General features: G+C 36.2%; 1 protein-coding gene across 1 annotated transcript in view; it reads left to right on the top strand.

Moving 5' to 3' along the window:
• DNAAF9 (dynein axonemal assembly factor 9) overlaps nt 1-25,266 on the top strand; it is a 78,835-nt gene extending 53,569 nt beyond the window's left edge. The window contains exons 23-37 of the mRNA XM_067297262.1: nt 282-370; nt 603-701; nt 951-1,065; nt 2,853-2,941; nt 4,375-4,533; nt 7,213-7,338; nt 9,399-9,436; nt 13,555-13,690; nt 14,029-14,115; nt 15,206-15,312; nt 16,021-16,095; nt 16,257-16,459; nt 18,262-18,327; nt 18,985-19,078; nt 21,040-25,266. Of these exons, the coding sequence (XP_067153363.1) occupies nt 282-370; nt 603-701; nt 951-1,065; nt 2,853-2,941; nt 4,375-4,533; nt 7,213-7,338; nt 9,399-9,436; nt 13,555-13,690; nt 14,029-14,115; nt 15,206-15,312; nt 16,021-16,095; nt 16,257-16,459; nt 18,262-18,327; nt 18,985-19,078; nt 21,040-21,152 (1,596 nt within the window). The 3' untranslated portion in view covers nt 21,153-25,266. The remainder of the gene's footprint in view (nt 1-281; nt 371-602; nt 702-950; nt 1,066-2,852; nt 2,942-4,374; nt 4,534-7,212; nt 7,339-9,398; nt 9,437-13,554; nt 13,691-14,028; nt 14,116-15,205; nt 15,313-16,020; nt 16,096-16,256; nt 16,460-18,261; nt 18,328-18,984; nt 19,079-21,039) is intronic.
• Nucleotides 25,267-26,229: the final 963 nt, after the last annotated feature.

Here is a 26,229-nt window from a genome sequence, read left to right as displayed (position 1 = left end):
GAGATATTCAAAACACGCCTGGATGCAATCCTGTGCAATGTGCTCTAGGTGACCCTGCTTGAGCAGGGGGGTTGGACTAGATGATCTCCAGAGGTCCCTTCCAACCTCAGCCATTCTGTGATTCTGTGATTCTGTGAAATGCTGTTTTAAAGGGGCTAGTTAAAATGCGTATATTTTTAGACAAAAACAAATCCTAAGAGGCCATGGGTTGTACGTAAATAACTCTTCAAAACTGAACTTACAAATTGATGATACTTATGAGTTGGTCTGGTTTGTTCCAGGTTTTTTCCTCATGGCAAAACCAGACCAGCTCAGGATTATGTTTAAAGGTTGTCCAGGAGGAATTCCTCTCTGTGGAGCAAAAGAGACTGTAAGTTCATGCCACTTAGTTGATGTATAATTTACCCTTGAGTCTGTACGCTACAATCAGAAAAATGCTGACACTCTATGAAAACTTTAATAACGATTCAAAAATGAATCTTTGCATTTTCAGAGTAATGTTTTACTTTGATTTCTTTACTAGTTATTATGTAGCCATCTGATTTAAAGACGATAAATGTCTAGGCTTTTCTTTAACCAACCAGTTAATTTGCTTGTTTCAGACACTCCAGTGTTCAGAAGCTGTTTAATGCCTTGTCTTTCCCTTCTGGGGAAAGATGCAGCCAGCTGAAACTATCGGCTGCCCTCCCAGAGTTAGAAAGGTGAGTTCAGCTTTCTCAGAAATAGTACAAAATATTTTGGTATGTATAATACTTTTCTAAAAATTACTTATTTAATAAGTCTGTCTTCACGCTAGATATTTTTATGTTGAGATGAATTATTTCCTCTCTAGGAAGCCTATCTTTGTCCTTTACTAACAATCTTATTTTAGTAAAATTATTTGGCAGCTATTTGTGTGAACAGAGTCTTTTGGTCTGGATTGTAAGAAAATAAAACTTTATTTCTAAAAGGTTTCTGCAACATTTTACGGTCGGCAGCGTCAGTCATGAGCCAATAATGAGAGCACATCTCCCTATTTTATTGCAACAGTCAGAAATCATTCCTGAAAAAGCAGAAAGTGATAAGGTAAGGCAGCAACCCAGTAATACTTCCCCTCATAGGATATTTACTAAATATTCTTAGTTATGTGTAATGCAGTAAAGTACTGATAAATGTTTAACCATACTCTCTGCTTCCTTCCTCATACCATCAGTTCACACTGAATTTGCTTCAACTGTATTTCTTGGAATAAATTGCTCTGCCCTCTTTTCATGTTTACATTACTTATTTTTTTTTCCATTTAAACAGTCTTTTGGAAGTGCTAATGGCCCTTCAGCTCTGATAAAACAGGCAGAAAATGAGGAGTAGAGCTTCAAGTGAGCAGTGTTCTTTAATGCCCAGAGCTGGTTAGCCCTAAAGCAGTAGTTTGTTTTTTATGAGTTGCTGAATAATTTAACTGAATTGTTCTCTGGAACATAAAAGTCCTTTAAATAGCATAGAGGCAGCACATGATATTTAACATTTGCTGATATTATCTGTAGAACACTCAGTTCTCTATAGGGGCAGTAACAATTGTCAAACTTCAGGAGTGCTTTAAATAACATTTTCAGAGAAAATATTTCCTAGTAACTTTCCAACATTTTAAATCTCCTTTAAGAAAGAAAGAAAAAGAAGCAGAAACATAGTCTATCTTTTTCTTTGAATATTGCAATTTTGTGGCAGCTTTATTTCCTGGGATTTAGTTCAGAGGCCATATTGAAACTTAAATTAAGCTGTATTAATAGTATTTTTAAATCTGATTTTAAGGTTGGTTTAGGTATGTATGTGGGAGTTTCAAAAAAGAAAAAAACAGTCCTCCTATAATGGTCATACCAAATTCTATAAAACATGCCAACATAGTACCTCTAATTTTTGAGTTACTTCTCTAAACCTATTATCACTAATATTCAGTTGTGTGAGCATCCAAATGTTTTTGAAGATAACATACAAAAGTTTTCACATCGGTATCTTCAAATGTAGTGTAGTTAGAAATTGGAAGAGAGAATTTGCGCTGTGTAGAGAGATGTTTCCATCCTGTTCCCAGAGCTAGCTTGGTTACCGCTGTACTACACTCCAGTATATAGGGTAGAACACCATATGCTTTGGCAATGCACTTTGACTGTTTTTCAGTGTTTTTTTGCTAGACCAGAAGGGGCTATGACCCCTCTCTAAATACCACCGAAGTGGGCACCAGGAAAAGAAGGGAGCTTTATGCAGAAAAGCTGTTGGTATGTTGGAGCTGTTACTGTACAGCCTCTTCCCAAACCTACTCAAAGCTTCATGCAGCTTTACTTAAAGCTGGAATAAATTGTGTATAGCGCACTCGGGTCAGTACCAGGAATCTAGAGTTGCTTTTTATGTTTGACAATAAGACTGTTTGATATATGCAGTCACTTCGTATTTATTTCCTTGAATCGTTTTGCCCGAATACTGGTCTATGTACTTGAATGCACCCTTTCCATTTTATATAGGAAACCTAACCTATCTGGTATCTCTTGCAATGTTTTGTTTTGTATTTGCATTAGTACTTACACTGCAAACTAGGTCTTCATGTAATGGCTTTGATAACATCCTGTTTGTTGATTATATTTTCATTGTATTCAAGGTATGGAAAAAGTTCTGAAAAACAAGATGATAAAACACATCTTTCTGAAATGATGCACATCTGAATAATTGCATAAACATTTGTAGTCATTGTATTCGTCTCTGTCCTGCTGCTTCTGCAGATTGATGGTTCTTAATTTTGTATTTAGACTTCAGATTTTATGGAGATAACCTTATGTGCGTGCAGTTGTCACTAGCTCATTTCTTTCTACCTGTTCCCTATATTCTAGGTGGTGATCACAGTTATTACAGGCCTTCCAGGATGTCGCTGCAGTGATCTGTGCACTTTTCTCGTAACATTTAACAAGGAACGTGGAAGGTTAGTGTAGTTCTTTTTTTGTGTTCTGAAGCAGTGGTCATATTAATTGTCAAAGCACTATTCAGCATGAAGGAAATGAAAGTATGAATTCTTCACTTTTTTTTTTTTTATATATATATATATATATATATATATATATATATATATATATATCCCAGTTTCTGATCCTTAAGATGAGGATGCTGATACCAGTTTGCCTCTCAGATATGTTATGAGAATAAATACAGTAAATATTATGAGGCACCTGAAGTAGCCCTGCATAGCAAACTGTAGGGTATTTTAGCCTTGATGAAGTACTACATGAATGCGGTCCTGTTACGTCAGGTATCTCCATTAACTGTGTTATGCCAAGTAGATTTGCCCTGAGGTGCTAGACATTTAGACAAGAAAAATACCACAAGAAATTCTTTGTGGATATTCCATATTAAGAATTAGAATATCACAGGTATCATTTTAGGTCTGTGATGTCTGCATCCGGAACTATTCCTGATTCTACAGACAGTTAAGAATAATCCTAGAAGGGCCAAAATGAATCCTGTCTTAAGCTAATATGAAAGTGGTAGTTGTCACAACTTTAAGGAAACGGGTATTGATCTGTGTGGTAGTGAGTCTAAAGTGCATTTTTCTTCTCAGAGAAAAGACTGTACTAATAATCCGGCTACAGCATTGTTTTCACTCTAACCTGGTTTCTATTCTGCAGTAGATGTCCTGAATATATCTCCTACTATCGTATGGCAATAAGACAAATTCACTGTAGAAATTTGCCTTATTTTGTGTGTTGATACAACTCTCTGTTCTAGAAAATCCTAGAAGAAATTCTTTTTCTTTTAAATCTTACAGCCTGAAACCCTAGAGTTTAATCTTAGTAGTGTTCTAGACTCTTTTGTTGTATTACTTCTGGCTCAGAATCTTTTCTATTAGCAAATTGATTCAGAATACTTTTTGGGGTTAGTTTTTAGTGCAAACATGTAAGGTGACTTTTGAATGTTCTGTAATACTACATTTCATCATGTGTTGCTGCAAATGTCATCATTACTTTTTATTTTTGCAGTGAAGTATTTTCATGCCTGAAGTCTTGTAAATTAGATTCACAGAAGTTTTGTTTACATTTACTGTAAACAAAACTACTGTATCACTAATGTAGATCAGAATTACTCATTTGACGTGCTGCATTGAAGAAGCTGTTGAACAGTGTTTTATTAATAAATAAAAAAGTCCTAAAACCCACAAATCTTTCTGTCAGTAATTTAAAGAATGTAATTACACTGAAACAATATAAGGCCAAGTACATTTCTCTTTCCTATGTGCTATGAGAGAGATGGAATCTTAGAGCTTGTCAAATCTATTCTTGGTCACTGCTTCAAAATAAAAAGTAAACAGAAATACTATGTCTTAAAGCACTAACTACTTGTCTTATTTTCTGATTTTTTTAGGTGGCTTGTTTATCGACAAACTATGGACAGTCCTGAATGTTTCAGTGCAGCCCACTTCCAGCGTTACCTGTCTAGTGTCCTGGAGGCTCAGCAAAACCACGGTGTCCGTCAGTCCACTTACACTAGAAAGAACAAGCGACTCTTAGTGGTCTTGCAAGGGTAAATGTTTGAAACATGTTTGAACTGTTGCATAAAATAAGGGATTTTCTGTTCCCATTCTATTTTCCAGGCATTTTAAGTTTTCCGTCACACTGAGGCAGTCAAATTTATGTGCTAAGGAGTGAGGCTCTGTTAATTCTGCTTGACGTATGTACTAAACTCAGCTTTTCTGCAACCTGCTAATTTTATTCCTTATGACGCCATAGAAAATCAGGTGTCTGTGAAATCTTCCTTCCATCATACACTGCAAAGGGCTGAGTTTGGTTTGCCCTCCACATTTGGGAGGTTGGCTGTGCTTTTGGCTTCTCAAAAGATGTTTTCTTGCCCTTCTCCAGCTGCATCTTAGACTGTTGTTAAATGACACTTTATTAGTGCAGCTGTGTTTCTTTTCCACCTCCCGAAGTCCTTGATAGAGACATATTTGTCCTTCAAAGATTGGTGAGACTGCTTCATGCTCGTGTTCTCATATCTGCTGCAGACTCGCACTTGAAGCGGCAAAGACTGGTCTCAGTCTTTAAAGCCGTAGATTTGGAAGGGGGCAATAGAAGGGAGGCAGCATGGGATATTGTAAACTGCACTCTAGAGCTGTAGGTGAATATTACTGTACCTGCTATAGCATTGTTTTAATGTATATGGAAAGAGTGTTGCATATTTTAGTCCTCATTAGTACGCAAACAAATTCTTGCTACTTTTTCCCAGTGGACACATATTTTGCGGATAACAAAACAATGAAACATGGACTAAATACACAACAACTTGTTGCGCAATGCGGAAAGGCATGTTAACTGAGTTTGCACCCTACTTTTCATGTATGATTTTCTTTGAAAGGCTGCTAAAATATTGAAAATGTTTTGATTTAAAAATAAGGGCGGAGCACCTCCCTTTTTCTTTCACAGGAAAATCTATTGTATTTAAGGCATTAGGTTGAGGATATTTTGGTAACTTAATTTAAGTAACTTGGAAGTAGAATTTAATTTCAGGAAGTATGAATTGGTATGACATAAAGACTGTAATTATATCTCTTTGAGTGCTTGCAGTACTTTGAACTTTTGAAAGATCAGTGAGTGCTAGAGAATCATTAATGAATAAATTCATAGTTTTCAGAATTAAATGGCTCATTCAGTTTGCAATTTTTTTTCCCTCCAAATAGAAACTTAAAATCCTAGGCTAATGTGACTGTTGTTGAAATTTTTGAACAAAGAATGGATATGCTACAGTAAGCATAAGAACTAATCTTTCCTTTTTCAGATATTTAGCATCTTTGTGTGTATAGATGCTTGCTTTTCCTTTGCATCTGTGGTAGTCAGTGCTTTGCTTCCTTAAAAGTATTAGCTACAGAAAATGTGACTTGAATTTCTTTTTTTTTTGAATCTTCAAAATTTCAGTTTATACAGGATGGGAGGAAGGAGAGGTAATATTGTTATTTGTGCAGTGTTTGTACAGCACTTCTAATATGGTATATTCTGAGTCTCTGTACTACAGAACGAACAGCTCCATAAAGCTTATGACCTCTGAAACTACTAATATAAAGCTGTCAAATACGCTGTTCACTTGATACAACAAGGAATATTTAAGTAAGACTGATTAAAATAATTAGCATAAATGCCAGTCCTCTTCTGGAATAAAGGTGAAGACCCTGAGCCAGCACCATTTCCATCTCACACATAGCACTTGCAGATTAGTATCTTCTACAGCGTATTTCCCCACTCTGTTTCTGTATGAGACATTAGCAGATGACACACTTTTTTTTGACAAGTTAAAGTAGCACGAGCAAAATACTACCATAACATGGCTGTAACGTTTCTGGTTCCCAGATTGTTAATCCATTTCACTGAGGACATATATGAAACTTAGAGCATTTTCTTCATTATGGTCTGTTCTGATAATGCTAAAAATCATTATTTTTTTTCCATGTTAGAGCGGATGAGAATTGTTTTTTCTTAATTGTAGTAGGAATGGTATAAAGTCCACAGATGTGCACAATAATTGCTATTCTGCAGTTGACACTGGCTTCAGGAATGGTTAATAAGTTGTAGGTTTTTCCGTGTTTTCTAGGTAGTCAAGTGTGGGTGGGTATAGAGAGCTTTAAGGTAGCCGGAGTTTTCTATACAATCCATTAACTTTATAACTATTGATACAGTTTTGAGAAAAGATTATAGCTTGCTGAAAAATAGACATCTGGAATAAAAACTCAGGTTCATTTTTACTTGGTCATACAGAACTATAATAAAGCAGTGTCTGGAGAAGTGATAGAAAGTGGGTATATTAATTATAATAGCTCACTTAAATTTGAATGCTGATAAAATTGAGAGTTAGATGTTACCTATTAATTTCTTTTTTAGTTGAATGAAACTTAGTGGTCTTAATTTATATGTTTTGCAGAAGGCATAACATGCTTGTACTTCTGTTACGGTTTTTTGGGCTTCCAGGAAGCCAGACTTAAGGTTGCTCACTACTAAGCTTATACTACTTTTCTCTGTACCTGTAAATACTTTATTTCTCATGGTACTTGCAGACTGCTTAATTGCCTGGTTTTGCAAAGTTTTGAACTGCTCTATAACTATCTTTGGGCTTTTCTAGAAATCTAACTCTGTTGCAAGCTTCTTTTTTATTATTATTATTAGATGTTGAAACGTTTCACTTTCTCTGAAAACAAATTTTCACTTTGTTCTTTTACAGATATACTGATATAATTGATGTTGTACAGGCTCTGCAAACTCATCCTGACCCAGACGTGAAGTCTTCTTTCAGCATTGGAGCAATTAATACTTGTGTAGAGCCATTGAGTTGCTATATGGAACACAGGTACACTTAAAAATGTTTTTTAGTAGTGTGAAAATACATTGTGTGCAAGCTGAAAGATCACTCCTGTAATAACTGGAGCTACATGATGGTTAAATGCTGTTGATCTATTTTAAATCTCATGAAACTGCTAGGTAATCCCTGCTGGGCAAAATTAATATGCTTTGACTTATAATGATGAAACTTGGTTTTCACTAGGTGTATAATTTTGCTCTAAATGTTTAGGTGGTGGAAGAAAAAACATTGGCATTAGCACACTGCTAAAATAAATATGTATATTCTATGTAAGGGCCTTGTAAAATCTTGACAGTCAACTGTCCTGTTGTGTGTTGGGTCTTTTTATTCTTAGTTTTCCAGTGAGTCTTACTGCAAATGTGGTTAAAGAATGAGATGTGCATCTCAGTTTGGATTATTAATTATTGCTGCTTTGAATATCAAATGAAGAATTTCCAGATTTTAAATAGGGAACTTGCAGGAAGCATTCCCAAATTTTGTAGAAGAGAACAACAAAGCACGGAAGCAAAAACACTGCAAGTTTTAAAATCTGGTGTCCTGGGTTACTGCAGAGGCAGGGTGGGGAGGAAACAGCAGCAAAGCCAAGTTGCTGACATTTTTCAGTAGTATGATATGGTTGCTGTTTCATAGTATGTGTGTTCCAAACTTCAACAAACATGGAACAGAACTGGTTTGTTTTCATAGATCTATCTGTAAAACTGTAATACTCAAGTTTTGTAATTATGCTTTGCAGCTAATTTGATAGAAGGTAAAGCAGTTAAAATTTTCACAGTTCTTAGAAGTGCTGCTATTTTTGTCATATAACTCCACATCAAAACTCAGAGCTGAACTGCCCAATCATTTCATAAATGTGCATTCCTAAAACTTCCTAATTGTATTTAAAAAAACCCACCACAATAACCTTCTTGTGCTTTGCACTAAGCAATAAATAAAGATTACCTTACTGCTTTTTCTGGACTCCATGACAAAGACTGTAAATAAAGAATACAGACTACTTAAAATGTTGGTGAATTGACTGATAGAGTCCTGTTTTAACTTGTTTTTTTTTCCAAAAATGTAGTGAATGCAAGTTGCTTGCCTAGTTTTTTTTTAAACTCACTTACTGTGTTGCTGGTCATGCTACTGAGTAGTATTTATAGCGGCAATAGCCTACAATCCTTTGACTAACATTGTTTGCCTCCTGAATTACAACAGCAATTGAAGGAAGAGGCTTAGCCTACAGTATAGACTATTTGTGTCTCGCTTTGAAGTTTCTTGTGATAAGAGCTTATGAAGTAGCCGTATACTGCCAGTGACAAGTCTTTCAGTTGGGAGGCTTTGGTGATTTCACTGTGAGACTCCAGAAGAGTGATCCAATGTTTGATTTGAAACTTCTGCAATTAAGAAGCGCAAAATACTTTCCTGTCCCTGAAAGTTCGATACAGTAGATGTCCAGCTCATTCGTGATCTAGGGTAAAGTTCTTTACAGTGTTGACTAACAAGCCAGAGCAAGGGAGAGGTGGTTGAAAGGAAGGAGATATGATGCTGTCTTTCCTCTGAAGCTTTTGTATGTGTGATAAAGCTCATAAAAATAATTGTCACATGTCTGACACAATACCAGAAGTTCGTATGATACCTAACAATGGGCAGAAAGCATTAAGTACATTCAATTTTTCCATGATGAGTTCCTATTTTGTTCTGAAGGCTCAATTCTTTAGGTAGGGCGAGCTGAAAATTCCTATTGTTTCAACAAGATTTAAAGGACTATTGAGGCTTTTCTAACTTACTAGAATATAGAATTGATTAAGTGGTGGGAATTATCTCTCAAATTCATTTAAAAAAATTAAAATCATCTGGAGGGCTAACTTTTGGGAAAGAACTCTTGAAATGCATTGCCTGTTAGGGATGTTTCAGTTATACGGATTATGAGGAAGAAAAACATAAAGTCAGTTGGATAGTGAGACTCTCGCTGTCAATGTTCAAATGGATGGAAACACTTTGTATTTAAAGGGACATATATATAAATACCATCTATTCTTAATATATAAATTTTGTTCTTATATTTTTAGACTTCTTTTTCCCAAGTTCTTGGACCAGTGTTCACAAGGTATGTATTGTCTCTCTTGACTGTAAACTATGTAGAACAAATAGCTGAGCTAGACTGCCGAATACATACACTGCATATGCTTATAGTCAAAGGATCACGATAAATTCTTGGAGGTAAGAACCATCTACACAGGACAGACAATCTCTTCCTACCTGTACTGCCAAACGCCATAGGTACATGGAGAGGATTTAAGCACTCTGTAGTGCTTTGTAACGATGTCAGAATTATGCCATCTTTTGATTGTGCGTGAAGGGAGAAAACCCAAAAGAAGGAAATAGCGAATAAGAGGATGTATGTGCTATTATATAAATCAATATTAGATTCTCATTTGGGAAAGGAAATGTTGATGCTACAAGCTTGGGAAACTGACCAAAAGATAACTAGCGTGATTATAGCCATGGGCGAAATTCTTGTCTGAAGAGAGAGGGAGAATGTTAAAGATGTAATTAACTTCTCAATAATTATTGATATTTTAAGAGTTTAAGCCTTTTTCCTTTATGACAGATTTTTTTTTTAAAAAAAAGCTTTTGTTTAGAAAAAGAAGGTGTGCATTTGGAAATAGACCTAATTGGTTCAGAATTTGTCATCATTCAAGGAGGAACTTTTCCTAAAAGAAGGAAAAATACTGGAGAATGTTTCTCTGGCAGCGAATTATTTCTGCATGTTGCAAGGTTCTGACATCTAGTAAGTTTGCAGATACGAAATGTGACATTAGATGCCCTAGAGGTCTATTCCTTTAAAGCAAATTGCAAAATATGAACGGGGGCCATTTTCGTGTAATAGGTTTTAGGAGGAAAACTGTGACTTGAATTGAGGTGCAGTAAACTCTTAAACTTTCCAGGCAAATGCAGAATTGTATCGCGTGTACAGTAGAGAACAAATATAAATGGGCTGATAGTATAAAAAATGTTTTTTCCCTTAAGAAAAATATATTGAGTTTTATAAGGTGTAGGAATCCAAACACTATTGGGCAAATTAGGGCCAAGAGTCATATGTGTTTGTCACTGTGCTGAAGTTGGAAGATCAAGAGGGAAGGAGAGATTCAGTTTTACACACAGCCTGGAGAATCTGCTTCTGCATAATTGAGAATTAATTTTTGATTAATTAATTAATCAAAAGTAACAGTATTTAGTGACACATTCATGTTTGCATTTTACAAATACAAAAATGAACTTAAAATGCAAGTAACAAGACAAATACAGATATAGGCAAATAGGGATTGACTAGAGTTTTGAATGGCCACTTGTCCACATCAGTTGTATTTCAAACGTAGAGTCTTTTGCTGCTGGTTTCCAGTTCTGTTCCATTGTGTGGAGATCTCTTTAATTAATCGGTACCTATGCATGCTTTCAATATAACATCATTTTACATGATTGACAGTTTTGGCTTGGAAAGCCACAAGGCTAGTGGAAATGGCTCAGGATCAAAGAAAACTAATAAAGCCTCGCACACATCAATCATTTGTGACCGTAACTTCAGCAGTTTTGTTTTGTCTCTTCCTTGCATATTTGTTTAAACTTTTTCCAAATCTTGCCATCATCTGTGTGCTGTAACTTCCTTTTCTCTCACTCCTTTCTAATGTGCCTGTGTTTGTTTTTTTGTTGTTTTTTTTTTTTTCCTTGTGCGGAAGCTGTAGGTTGACACCTTGCTAGTCTAAGTGCACATCAGCATCTCTTTTGTTGCATATGGAGTCATACTGATCAAGACATGAGTGTTGTTTAGTATGTCTGTCCCCTACACTTAGGGGCAAAAGGGACCCTTACTATTGTTAAACGTGTGTATTTTTTTAATTTATCCCTGTTTCTTCACCGCTTCTGTCTAACGTGCTGTTCCCCAGGCTGCAAAGATTCCCCTTTAGATGGGGTGTGCAAATAAAGAATTAAACAAAACCAGATCATCTTACAAATGCAGTATAAAGAGAAATCGGTGGCAATTGAAATAGAAGAGGTCAAAATTATTAGTTACTAAAGCTGCGTAGGTGTCTTCTATTTCTTAGACAACTATTTCTCCTCTGGATTACCACCACAAGTCTGTCAATTCAATAGGCTGTGTTGCCTTCTAAACCTAGGGCCAGTTCTTGTGGGATACTGGCACCTATAAGATTTAAGCATAGATGTGTGCAGAGCTGAAGCTTGTAGGTTCCCCAGGCTTTGAACAGTCTTCTGTTACTTCGAAGACTGTGTGAGAGTTTACAAGCAAGACAGACAGCCAGGGCTTAAAAGGTGTTCCGCTTAGACGAGTGCAAAAGAAGGGAGGAGTGATGGAGAAAAGTATGGGTGAAGAGTATGAGATAAGATGCACTGGTTTCTGATTTGCTAGGTATTTTAACCCTTGAATCTTTTTCTTTTCTTCTTATCTTCAGTCTTTGCCAGCTCAGTCCTTGACAGCTACCTATTCTCTTTAATGTATAGTGATTCTAACTGTAATGTATGCTTCGTGGCATTTATTTTATACAATTTTTTTATCATTCCCTGTTGACTTCACAGAAAGTATAGCTTTATTTTTTTAATTAAACTAGGCTTTTAAATGAGTATCGTTTGGGGATATTAAAAATTAAACACTGCGTGCATCACGCTTACAATGTGGTGGTGGTTGATTAGCTTATTCATAATTTTCATTTTAATTGCATCATCTACATTATAATTTCAAGCATTCATGTGACTCGATTTCTGCGTGCTTGCTGTTCTCTTCCCCTAGTCTGTCTCAGGAGCAACTCTATTTCAGAAAGCTTAGCTGTTTCTGAATTTAGGAGTGGAAACTTCTATGAGGGATTAAAAAAAAAAATTAAAGATGGGAATTTGCAAAGGTTATAATTAATATTCTAGCTTGAAAGGGTCGGTGATGCAAATAACAGTGAATGGTAACACATGCTATAATGTAGGTAACCCAGAAACGTTGAATTTCTGTGTAAAGAAGCCTGTGCAAGGATTAGAATACTTTAAAGACTTCTCTAAAGATCAGGAATAATTTCAGGCAGCAGATCATGGTGTGAGTTTCATTACATACTCTGCTTTGACGAGTGATGAGTGTGAACACACTGCACCTCCTGGAAGGACAGCAGGTATAACTTGAAGACTGTGTTGTCGTCTTCAAATATTAGAAAGTTTTTGAGAAGAGTAACTGTTTCTTCAGTCAAATTGGTAACAGACTGGAGGAGACTTTTAGGTCTGAAAAGGGAATCACTTTTCTGGTGACGCAGCTGAAGGGACCCAGGACAAATTAGTTACCCTGTTGTTTCCATCTGTTATATTCTTCAGTGTCTCATGAATTTAGACTTGCTGTCTGAAAAAAATTTCAAGGTCTGTCTTAAAGCAAAACAAAAAACCCTTCCCAAAAAACACCAAAACCCCATTTTTCTCTTGTTGCTTGGGAAGTGACAGCTGTCAGAGTCCAAAGTGATTTTTTTTTTTTTTTTTTTTAGCTGTTAAACCTATCTTTCTGCACACTGAATTTGCCAGGTGGCTTGAAATGTTTGTTGTCTTTTTTTATTATTATTATTATTTATTAAACTAGCTCTTCCCACATTGGTTCTTGCATTAAATGATCAAAATTGCTTCTGTTACAATGATTCCATCCAATTAAAAAAGGAAAGAAAGAAATGTTTTGACCTGGTGTAGCTGTGTTTTGGCAAAGCAGACCTCCCTCATTAGTAAAACCTTCAGTGATTTGTGCTGTATCGGTAGGTTCATGCTGGGGTGAGGGATTAGGTTGTTTTCATTGAGTCAGAAGAACTCACAAATTGCAATATTCTGCCTATTTCCCCTTTAGTCTTCCCGGTGGCTGAAAAGGGGTTGTCTCCTTCAGGAGCTATCATTCCTGTGTGTTTATGGGTTGTGACACAATGAGCTTCTGAGCTGGCTGCCCTCTAGATGCTGTTGCAAAATAGATGATGATAATTTTGTGCTTGGGTATTCCACACAGTTAGATACGAAGTTAGATGGGCTTCTGGGTTTCTGTTGGGCAGGCAAGAGGGACAAAGCTCCTTGCTTGTTTTTAATAACTTTAATGCAGTGTAGATGGAGTGAAAATAAGAGAAGAATGATGGTTTTATCACTTAATCATTTGTTAGCCATGGCTGCATACCTGACTTCTGTAAACTCTTTAATTTTTTTACACAGGACTAGTGAGTAACATCATTTTCACAAGTCACGCTACTGAGCAGAAGCATCCGCTGCTTGTGCAACTGCAAAGCCTTATCCGAGCAGCAAATCCTGCTGTTTCATTCATCTTGGCAGAAAATGGAGTTGTAACTAGGTAATATTAGTCATTTTCTAATATTTGTCACTTATAGCAGATGGGACACATGCATTTAGAAACATGTATTCTCTTGTGTTTCTCTGGTATTTCAGGCTAAGGAGTTGACTGTTGTTCTTGATTGATTCTCATGTAACAGGCATGTTCCTTTACAGTTCTGGTTATATAGATATGGGGATTACGAAATGTATGCTTTTATTTGCAGAGTAGGCTTATGTTACTGTTGCTGTTATTCTAAGGGAAAAAATGCTCTAATTTTACTGTGACTAACCTATTTTATTTAAAAGCCATTTTATTGAGCCTATAAGTTAAAAATCTTCATCTTTATCTCTTTATAGGAATGAGGATATTGAATTAATTCTCTCAGAAAGCAGTTTTTCAAATCCTCAGATGATGAGAGCTCGATATTTAATGTATCCTGGCTGGCAAGTATCTAGACTGAGAAATATTCTAATTAACTTGAAGATTAAAAAGTCTCACTAACTCAATTTATACTTTTTTCAAGGCTACTCATTTGGAACAGACAAGCTTTGTAAATCATTTTTAAAAGAGAGCTGATGAGTATTCTTAGTAGATACACTATTGCTGCCCTTTTATGGGGAAAAGGATCCTTTCTGGCCACCATTTAAATCAACGGCAAGATTACTGTTGTTTTTCGGAAGAATAGAAAAGAACCCTCTGGGAATGAGCTGGGAAGGATTGGGATGGGTGAGGTCAATAATGACGAGTGTAATTTCATTCTGACAGCTATTCAGCCTTACTGGAATGAACTCGCTATGTCAGTCTAGCTATTAGCAGAACAATTATTCATAAAAACCCAGCAACCTTACTGACAGTCTTGGCAGAGGCTAAGGGCAAAATAATACACGGTACCAAGCTTTCCGTCTAATATCAGGTGATGTTTCTCAGGCATCAGGCTGCTTTACACATCTTGTTGCAGTTATCTGTGCTGCACTGATTTGGCAGAGAATATAAACCTGTCAGCTATTCTAAGTCCTGGCTGACAGTTTTCTAGTTACATTTATGCTGTTGAAAGCACGATTTATTCACCATAGCTTGCCAGTACTGTATGTGTGTATATCTTTTTATTCATAATTAATACTTACCTCTAAACTGGATATGAATAAGGCTCCTAAAGTGAATTGACGTGAAGTGTGGAATGTCAGAGCTGCTTGCAGGTTGCATATAGCCAAAGGAAGAGGGGTAAAGCAGGGAAAGAAATTACTTTAAATTTTTTTGACAACTGTTACCTGACTTAATGATGGTATGCAAGTAAGAAAAAAAAACCTAGCAGCAGGAAGAACATTCAAGTGAGTCCTGAGCTCTTTGAACAACACAGTATAGTTGATATCACACTTTTACAGATTTCTTCTTAGAGAATAAACTTAGTATTTTTCTTTCGATGAGAAAGCTTATCTATTGTAAAATATATTTTTTAATAAGTCTGTTGGTTGAAAAGAAAAAGTGTGTGCGTTTTCTGCATGTTGAAGGTGTGTGTTTGTTTTTTGTCTTAAGGTATGAAGGCAAATTTGGAGCTGGGTCTGTCTTTCCACCAATGGTTCAGATCTGTGTGTGGTTTAGTCGTCCTCTAGAAAAAACACGATTTGTGACCAAATGTAAAGGTACAAATGAACTTTGACAGACTTGACTTAAATCCAAGTTGAAAATACCGAGGAATAGAAGGGGAAGGAAGACACTGAGATAGTACAGCTCTTTAATTCCTGCTGAAGTAAACTTTTAATTGGAAATTCGGCTTCCCTTCCTTAATATATAGTAAATGATCTTTAATGTCTGCTCTGGAAAACTGACCCATGTTTTCATTCAAATGAAAATCTAATTTCTCTTTTGGTTTTTGGGGGGTTAAGACAGCTATCTCGTTTTGCTTTTTATCTTTTTAATTTGTTTTATTTATTTAGTAGTGTTTGAATGCCATTTATAAGTGAGTGTCAGCTCCTACTTTTTATGGAGAATAATTCTTCGTAGTTACTAGAAAATAGGCTCACTTCTGTGTTAGGCTACTATAGTAGATATTTAATCATGCCTTTCCTTACTTCATTCCTTAGCAAAGCAGTGTCTTAAGGAGCACCATTTTACTTTCCACACCCACTGTAAGCGTTCGTTATGCCAAACACGTTATAATTCCCACCTTCCCTATAGAGAAGAAATGAGAACGTATAGAAATGTTATGTAGTGTGAACTGCAGGGGACACTGAAACATTTTCCCCTGAAGCGCTAGGATGTGAAGTAGAACCCACTTGTAGCGTAGGTCTGAACAGAAGCTACACCAAGAAGAAAAATGAGATAACCTGTCTGTCTTCTGTTTCAAACAGCGATTAAGTCATTGCTCAAACCAAGTCCTTTTTCTGGAAACATATATCACATCATGGGCAAAGTTAAGTTTTCAGGTAAAGGCAAAAAATGTATGCGGTGTCTTGTGACTGTCTTTCGTGTGTTTGTATTTGAAAACATTTTTCGTACTCTATTCTGTCTACGCAAGTGTGTTATGTTAAATTAAATTAGCAATTACTAGAACTTTTTTTTTTTTCCTCTGTGTTCTCCTGGTTAGATTCTGATAAAGTGATTGAAGTCTGTCACAATACATCATCTAATTTGCTAAGCCTTGTGCCTGTTCAGGAGGGGCCAACTCCTCCTGATTCAAGAAACGATAACAGAGATTGCAGCAGTCAACAGGAGTACTTCCTTGTGTTCGTTGGCTGCTCTCTTAAGGAAGAGGATATAAAAGACTGGCTCAGAGAAACTGCGAAACAGGTTTGTGGGCATGTTTACTTTTGTTCTGTGTGATCTGTTTAGCATTTCTTAACAACAAGAGAAGAAATTTGAGTGTCTCAACATTTTTTTTTAAACTACTTTCTCTTCCACCAAGGCATTAATGTTTCGTGATAAATGTATTTCAAGCAGAGGACTAACAGTCTGGAAATGTGTATTGTAATTTGTGTATTATTTTAATATCTGCTAAAGCATACTCATGGATTGATCTGCTTGTCTTGAACACTTGAGCAAATGGAGTATGTCCAGAATAAACACTCAATGATTTAGCTGAGACGTGATTGCCAAAAGCTAGCATGTAGTATGGAATAATTCTTCTTGAGAAGTGCCTTAACACTGCAAAGTTAAACTTGTTTTGATTCACTAAATTAAGCCTCCTTAAAAATAATCTGGTGAAATGGAGGATATAGGGGTTATTTTTCCCTTCATTTTTTTTCTTGCTGAAATTGTTGAGTGTGCAGCTATGTAAGACTTCATATTCCTGCATAGCTAACATGCCTATGCCAGAGAAGCTGGAGCAGGGGGCAGGGAATATGCACTTTGTAAGACCAAGAGTGAATGGTCTAGAAGGCACTTTTTGCAGTTGTGGTGTCTTGCTAGGCCAACTCCACACAGAAACGGGTACAGTCTGTCCAGGAGGGCAAGAAAAGATGGTTTACTGCTGCACAACCAAATAATACCAGCAGTTTTGTCAGGCTGCAGATTAAGGAAAGTGAATCTGGGAGGTCTGAATTCAGAAATAACACCTGGATGGAAAAACTGCTGAACCATGCAAGTTACATGTTCTTAGCGCTGTAGTTGGAGCCCGAACCTATAGTTCTAACTCTGCGCTCTTGTGATACACATTTTGGAACCTTAGTTACCTAAAAACACTCATGGTTACTTCTTTACAGCTTCAGATTTGCATAGTATCTCTAGAAGGTTGTGTAGGGCATCAAATAAGTTTCCTGCAGACCATTTAGAGCGGTTCCTAAGGAGTTTCAGGTTCTCAGCTCTGTTCTCCTAGCAGATTGTATTACTTCAGGATGGTGTACTTCTATGATGAGATCTCATTCATCGTATATATGGGTAATATACGGAGACAAATGCCTTTGACACTTAAGAAAGCATTCTGTAAAATTTTAATTTTATGAAAACTTGCAACTCGAAAGTAAATACACCTCTCAAGTGTTAAGTGTTTCCTGTTGGACTAATTCAGGACTGTCTGAACTAGATTTAACTAAGATTGAACAAGACCATTCTCAGAGATTGATTATTCTTTCTTCAGTCTCACTGTTGATGGCTAATTTAGGGTTTCATATAGTTTTGAGAGTTACTACGTGCTGCATTAAAGACATGGATTTTAAATCTTTTCAAACTGAACTGAGGTTATTTCTTTGTTCATGTAGCAAGCTTTTTTCCATAGAGCTGTACTTAAATTGTCATTTGAAATACTTCTATAATTTGTCATCTCTAACAGTGACTTATGTGATTATTTACTTTTTACATTTGTTTTCAGAATATAGTTGTGAATATCTTCACATAACTGAATAATGCTATCTAGAAATTAATTTTAAAAATGGGTGCTTTGAAAAGGCATTATTCTGTGTTGGACTTGAGCATGATAGCATGTGATCATAGATTTCACTGCTGTTTTCCATGTTTTCGAGAAAGAACTTGTAGTCTTACCGATTTGTCTGACTTCTTGTTTGTTTAGTTTGGTTGGTTGTTTTTTAACATAACTACATTGTAATATCAGACTGTCACACAGTAAATGTATAACTAGGCTATAATTCTTTATACAGAAACCTCAGAGGAAAGCCCTGAAAACCAGAGGAATGCTAACCCTTCAGGAAATAAAAAACATTCATGTAAGTAGAAGTAATTAATAGCCAGTCCTCCTTTTGGCTGATTTCCATAAATACCCATTTGTATGATGGAGCACCTCCCATATCTGCCATAACAAGTGTGCTGAGCACTAAATTATTATAGCACTTACTCTCTTTTATATACTCAGAAACACAACCAAGGCTGTCCGGGAGGACTCGTGAGATGTAAATCTTGGTCTTGTGTTGGCATTTATCTCAGGACTGTAAGTCAGCCCTGGAAAGCAGGTGGAAGTGTAGGACGCTGAATATGCAAATACTTTTCATTTATGTAGTGATCTGCTGTTCCCCATCTTCTCCCCGTCCTGCACTCTGCAGCCTGTTACTTGCAAATTACAACCCTAAATGCCTAATCCTGCGCCCATCAACTAATTCAGGGTTGTAAATGCCATCTCTGGAGTTAGGTTCCTAAAGGTTTGGCATGGCTATGATTAGTGTTGCTGTACCTAAGTCTAAATGGATCTCATTTATCATACTGTCTTTGCAAAATGCTCCATTTTAGCCAGGAGCCATACCTTCTTCCCTGGCTGCTGAAGTTCAGCAGATGGAATTTTTCTTATACCTATTTAAGCTTGTTAGGACTGTCTGTAGCAGTTTTTAGTTTTGAATGTTTAATATACAGTATATCGCTTCTTAATTTAGGTGAAACGCCACTTGGATCCACTTCCAGCTGGTTATTTTTACAATGGGACTCAATTTGTGAATTTTTTTGGTGACAAAATGGATTACCATCCATGTATCCTTTAAAGTACATTTTGTTTGGTGAATATCTTAAGCAGACTACAGGCTGTACAAATCTGAAACGTGGACTGTCAAAACAGATATTATGTTTAAGAGCCAGCTGATAGGCAGGTAGTAATATGAAGTGAAAAGCTGCGTTGCTTAAATCTGTTCATGGCCACTTGCCATTTAAAACTGTTATTAAAATGCTTTTTCAGATGTGTGATCTAAGAAGCAGAATAGAACCAAAAAACAATCCCAAACTGCTGTACATGAGGTCATGCAGAGAATAATTTATGGGGCACAGCTTGTGAAAGAAATACTTTTCAAATAAAACAGCCCTGTAATGTTGCTTAATTCCTGGTCATGACTGATAAAACTTCCAAATGAATATAATTTTGTGTGCACGCATGTGCGTGCACACACTGAAATGAAAACAGTCAGGGATGTTTTGTGTTTTACTACAATCTCTTACTTTCTGTTGAATATCTGTACAGTAATTTGAAACTTAGTATGAAAAAAGAAAACCTTACTGTATGCAAAGTAGTAATACTAATAGTGTGTATAGATTTAGGTGTGGAGGTGCATTTTTGTAATAACTTTTTGAATTCGTTTAAGCAAGTGAAACCTTGTTTTAAAACTACTTCAGCTTAGCAACCAGTATGATTTACTCATCAAATTGTGACATAGACACCTTCCTAAATGTGCTGTCCTTACTTTGCTGCTCTGCAAGGTCTTGCCTGGTATAAATTACAGAATGTAAACTATGACCAAAGTAGGACTCTAGCTTGCTTTCCTGCACTGCATTTTTTTATTTATTTAAACCTGATTGTATTTCTGTCTTTGTCAAGAAACACCAGAGCAATACTGATGTTCCAGTATATTCCTTTTCTTCTTTCTTGTTTCCTAATTTTCTATCATTTTTATCTTTATTACTTAAATTTCAATATTGGTTTTATATTCTCAATTTACTTTTCACTCCGTAACTTTGACAAACTTCATAAAAATTCAGCTGGGTTCTGTGATTCTGTTTTGGAATAAGAACAAACAGATATTTTTCTTGACTTATAAGACAACTTAATTTTACATGAACAGATTTTTGTCCTCTGGATAAATTCCTAGTTGTGGTATACTGGTAGAAAACATGGTAACGGTGGACTCCAACTTCCCTGTTCAGTAGGCCATCATTCCAGTATTAGTTTTTGGTATGAGAATTGACAGATCCTTAGGTGACTTTTTTCCTTCAGAAAATCTATTTAAATGTCTAACTCTTACAGAAGACCAAAAATATTGACGCTGAGCTAAATTCTAAATAACGTACCACAATTTCTCCATTAACAGCCACTTAGATTTTTAGTACTAGTGACACACTCAAAAGTGCATTCCTTATCTGTGCCTATGCTCTGAAATGAAATTGTGCCATTCCTTAAAGAAAAGTAAAAGGTTATCTTTAAAGGATGGCGATATTGCAGTGTGATGAACGCAGTCTCGATTTTAGAACAAATTCCAAAGGCAGCCTGAACCAGCAACAGGCAGTGACGCCCTGAGCTCTCCTACCCTGTTTCTACTGTTTCTAAAGTTTTGTCTTTCCCAACCTATGCGAGATGCTGTAAGTGGGCTCATACTAATGATCGAGAAGCATTGAACTGAAGTAGACTGGTCCTGGGGACAATCCTTACTGCCACTTACCTTGAATTTTGCCTGGCTCTGCGGAATGAAGCCTAATTCCGTACAGGCACAAGGCTGAGGATTTCTCTAACAGCAGGGTGTTTTTTCCATAGGAGGAACAGGAGATCAGTTAGGGAACACTTCTTCAAACTACCGAGAGTAGTTGTGGTTAGGTCTCCCAGAAGGTGATGTATCATACTTCTGCTCTCAGTAAGTGGCCCTGAACTGACTAATCCTTCAAACCCGTTCTTTCTTTTCTAATAAACACTGTTTGGACAAATGTTTTTTTCCTCAGTTTTTCAAAATCAGTAATGGACCAATTCATGAATGATTACTTGGAAGAGGCCAACAGAGAAATAGAGAAGTACAACAGAGAACTAGAAGAACAAGAATATCATGATCTCTTTGAGCAGAAGACATAAGCATGTGCATACTGTGGATTTCTGAACCGTCTACTGTCAGTAACCAAAAATGCTGTTGTCCTTGCTGGTTAACTAAAAAATTAGAAGCGAAATAGCAGTTTTCAGCACTCCTTTTAAAACAAGAGGTCACTCCTGTAAGGTTGGCATTTTAATCTGGTAACTGCTTAGCTGTTTGTACTGTGAGGTCTGCTTCCACTTCACCTTCATTCCAGATTGTAAAAAGCATCACCTGGAATCTCTGGCTAGTAGTGGAAATGTATCCTGAAGAAGAAGAAAAGAAGCAAAACTGTATTTTCTGGTAGATCAGAATGTAATCATGGAATTGGTCTGTCGTGCAGATAATCAAACCAGTTTACTCTCTAGATGTCCCTTGAAACTTGTTGCACTGAAGCATTAGTAGGCAGTGGTGTACTGCGGCGTGTGGGATTGGGGGATGTTCCTAAAGCGAGAAATGGGGGAACATTTTAAAAACTCCAAAGAGAGTACCTAATCCTACTGCTGTTAGGGTGTTCCTAAAGCGAGAAATGGGGGAACACTTAGCACCTCTGCCTTTTTCCAAGGGGACAGCATGTCTCAAAAACCTCTGCACTGTTTGAATCTGCAGTCGAAATTTTCATTTTTTTCTTTCAGAAAAGATGTTTATACATTTCAGGGTGAAACAAGATGAGGGGAGATATCTTACTTTCTTCCCAGTTCTATAAAACACGTTACACAAGTTGGTGTAATCCATGACTTGATGTTGCTTAAAGATTATCTTGAAAGATTCTTATTTCAGTAGTAAAAACTAAGTAAAGCAAGAGAAGAGGGAGCATGAAAAGCCAGGATTCTTCAGCTGAATAATTCCTCTTCGTGAAAATGACTTATTTCCAAAGGTGAAAAATATCAAAATAAATGTTTCAAATATGAAACACCTTGTCTGTGAAGCTTTCAGAAGAATTTGCACGCTAACATTTTAGAAAGCTGATACACTAGGTTTTAAGTACCTGCAACAAAACCTTTACAGCTATGGAATGATACTGCAGTAGGAGTTATGGCAACATATCCTTTAACTTAATTTAATACAATTTTAAGTGACGCTGTATAGATCATTGGCTGAAGCATTATACGGTACCTTAGCAGCTACTTAAACATGATTATTGAAGTTTATTTGAATTATCAGATTTCTGAACACATAGCATGCTACAGTATTTAGAGAAGTGAAAACAGTCCAGGAGGGATTTTTGATTTTCAGATTCCTTTGCCTTAGGAACAGCTTGATTTCTTAATGCAGCTGTAGTCTTTCTTTTTGGCCAGATGTATGTAATGCAGTAAGAAATTACTGAAGAAATAATTTCTTGCAGTTTCTGAAATATTTACACATAACTGAAATCTGTGCAGTCTCTTTGTGGAAGAAGAATGAGATTTAACTCCTACTGTCAAGCCTAAGGATATGTACAATATTATGCTGTAGGAAATGTATTTTTTACCTTTGGAAACTTAAATGGCTGAAGTTTCAATAAACCTATCAAAAACTGAAACACCGTTTGGGTAGACTTTAGTATGTGTTGCTACTAGCTGACTTGGTGCCTGTACTGTGGTGGTTATACAGTATGGACTTGGAATTCCAGGTGCTGCAGATTGGGATATAAATGTGATAAGGTTTCGTTAATAGCTTTCCTACTAGACTTAAATTGTCTGAATTTAAGAGGTTTTTTTGCACACCACGAGACTTTATGAAACTACTTGTATCCTGTTAAAGTACAGTAAAAGCCAGCGATTAGTTTTGTGTTTTTCGGCTTTCTGGGGTAACCCATGTTACAGGTGTAGAGCATCATGATAAGGCTCGTGAGTTATCTATGCATGGCTATACTTTAGTCTTAATATACTGTAGTGCCTGGTAGAGTAAATGTAGCTAGCGGTGGATCCTGGGGGACTAGCAGGTGTTTATATACTAAGTACAGTTGGCTGCATGAAACTATATGTCAAACCAGGATTATTAAAGTACAGAATTCTGGAGGTAACGCTGCAATAAAAGGGGCATTAGGAAATTTCGAAAAAGTTCTAGTTCTTTGCCAATAAACTTAGTGTAAGCCCGGTGTGCTCCTTTCCAGTACAAGTTATCTAATCTGCAAAGCCATATTTCTAGACTAGTGGTATGACTATGTAACGTCACAAGAAACACCAGTGGTTGGGACAAGTGGCACTTTGATGCTTTGCCTCGACTCGTAAGTCAATAACAGTGTAGGTTTAAGTGCAATTGATTAAATGATAGGTGAAGATACTGTAGCTTATTTAGCTCTGCTGAACTCTTTTTAAGAACTCCAATTTGCGCAGCGCTCGAAAACAAATGTCGATGGGGCTAATTCGTCTGGGGCCGGCACAGCGAGTTGTAATTACAGCTGCGATGCCCTGTGATTAAAAAGGAAATACGTCTATAAAACTGATGCGCTACTGTGCAAATTGAGCAGCTTTTTAAAAACCGAATCGGAAGAGCTCAGAACAAAGTTGTATACTATAGCCTAGTATACTGACATACTGTACTGCATGCTGTATGATAATAACTGTGTAATATGAAGACCTTTCACCATACTGGTACTGTTTCAATTAATATATTTTGGTATTGAAATAATTTGATTACCTCATTTTTTTTTTTTTTTAATTTTTAACTGTGACTTTAAAAACAAAAAAAATTACCGAAATAGCGAAACTGTGACAATGGTATCCTTTAAACGTAGTAGTGCCTTGCAAATGACGCCATCAATGCACTAAGCATAAAATAAATGGACGTCATGGGTTGTATTGCTTGCACCCTCTTTTTTAAAGGAAAAACGGTTTTGGTGAAAGGACTTAAAATTAACCTAGTGAAGAATATTAGCACAAACGGTTACACTGTTTAAAAAAAAAAAACTCTTTGAGGACTAAAATGTGTAAATACCTGATGCTGCTGATAGTTTAATAGCAGTTGCTGATTATTTTGGAGTTGCTTCTTACAGTCAGCAGCACTTTTTTTTTTTAAGAAGAGCGTAACTTTTGTACTCTGGTCAGAGATGTTTATACCGTATCGAAACCCATCTGTAGAGTAATCCGGTGTTCTCACTCTTTTGAAGTTGAGGTGAGGATTAAGTTACTTCTAATGATCTAGTTTTTTAGCTACTGTAAAACTAAAGAAAGAAAAAAAAAAAAACTACCATTTCTAAACTGCAAATGTTTGGATACATTAAAAGTGCCATTACACTGTTCCTTTATCTTTTACTGTATTTTGAAAATTGGTAACAGTAAATTTGTGTCTGGGCATTTCTGATATTGTGAAGAAGTGCTGAGAGTCCTCAAGGGGTTTACGTGCTTTGCTGACCTTCATGTTAGCAGCTTGTGTTGTTTCTTTTCCTCACAGAGAATGAGTGTGATCAGAAGTTACTGAAGTTATAGGGAGAAAAATGTGATACATCTAGGAAAGGAATGCTTGCAACTTGAACTGCGCTGCGATCTAGGAGTATTTTATATTAAGCTGTGCAATTTGGTATTTGTCCGATTTTACACTTTGCATTTAGCAAACTGATTGCAGGGAGGATTTAAGTTGCTGGTAAAAGTTACCTAATAAGATTTTTTTTTTGTTTTGTTTTTTAATTGAGACTTTTCTGAATTTGCACAGATTTAAGCTCTAGAATACTTTGCTGGTATTCTTAAAAGGGAAGAATTGTAACTAGTATAGTGAATTGTAAACTGTGAGTTGTTAGAACTGCATCGTTAATCTAATTTTAGATTGTTTAAAATGTACCTCAGAAAGCTAGTGAGAAATTGCTTCATTTTTACACAATTGTCAGATATTAATATAACACTTCTCACTTTACGATGTGCCAAAATTCACTTTTATACTAGTTGTCAATGCTTTAATATTTGCAACTTAAGTTAAAACTTGTATTTACAAACACTACTGTAACTTCAGTTAAACTGAATTGTGTGATTGAAGCTTTTTGCTTATTGTATTTATTACACAACTTGATTCAGTAAATATAAAATTACCTTTCCATTTATTTTTGTATTGTTTTACATGTTTATACCTGTAGTTTGTGTGACTTTTACACCTGTAACTCAGATGTGATGGAAAGAACCAATAAACAGTATCCATCTACTGTCATTCCTTTGATTTCTTTGATTGGCTTATCATTTCCTAAGCTTGAATTTTTAAGCATTTAGCAGTTTTGTTATAAAATCAGTTGGTTTTCTGAAATGGCAAAGTAAAGAGAAATACGGAAGATAAGAAAGGTGACTGTTCTTATATTCACACTAAAACATAAAGATTTAAGGAAATTTGATTCTTTTTTTAAGCTGTTATTTTAGTTTTAGACCTTCTTGCATGGGCTTCTAATTGGGTAAAATTTAAAACCAGTTGCAGAGTGTGAGGTATCTTAGTTTCACACCTGCCACATCTTTCAGCAACTGTATTTAACCATGAGGTTGATTTTCCTCTTCCCCACCCAGTATTTGCTTACTAACTAATATTCATCATAGAAAGTTTATATGGATTTATTGTAGACAAAGGGTTGATAGTTGCATATATGCAAATGCAAGAGCTCAATCCTACTCCTTTTAATCATATAAATGAGGATGCAGTTTCAAGATCAGCCTCTGTCGATCTAAAATCAGACTGCCAAGGGTGATCCCACCTTACCCTCCTTGTTTTGCCTTGGTCTCTGCGTGGGAGGCTCTGCGTGAGTCAGATCGGTTCGCTGATTAAGCTGAAGCTATAAATGAATTAGGTCTCAGATTGGCTAACACTCTTGCAATTCTTATAGTATAGCTTTGCAGTTGATGGTTTATTTTATGAACTGTTTACGTAAAAACGTGTTTAAATTCAGACTGTTCTGCATACTCCAGGTATATCCACACAAGAAATAGCAGCTTCTGTTGTATATACTTCTGCCTGAAATCCAGGGATTTTCACTTGCTAAGCAGCTAGTTTTTGAAAGCGTGAACACTTTCATTTGTAAATGCACTTGGGCTGCATCCATTTCTTCTGAACTGTTGAGTTTAGGCAGTTTCCCTTGACTCTGTGGTATGCTCCGTCAAGAAAACAGAGCGGTTTTCGTATCGCTGTATA

The sequence above is a fragment of the Apteryx mantelli genome, chromosome 5 (genome assembly GCF_036417845.1).
Source record: "Apteryx mantelli isolate bAptMan1 chromosome 5, bAptMan1.hap1, whole genome shotgun sequence".
NCBI classification, from domain to species: domain Eukaryota; kingdom Metazoa; phylum Chordata; class Aves; order Apterygiformes; family Apterygidae; genus Apteryx; species Apteryx mantelli.
The sequence above is the reverse complement of the archived record's forward strand: the minus strand, read 5'-3'. Positions and strand labels throughout refer to the sequence as shown.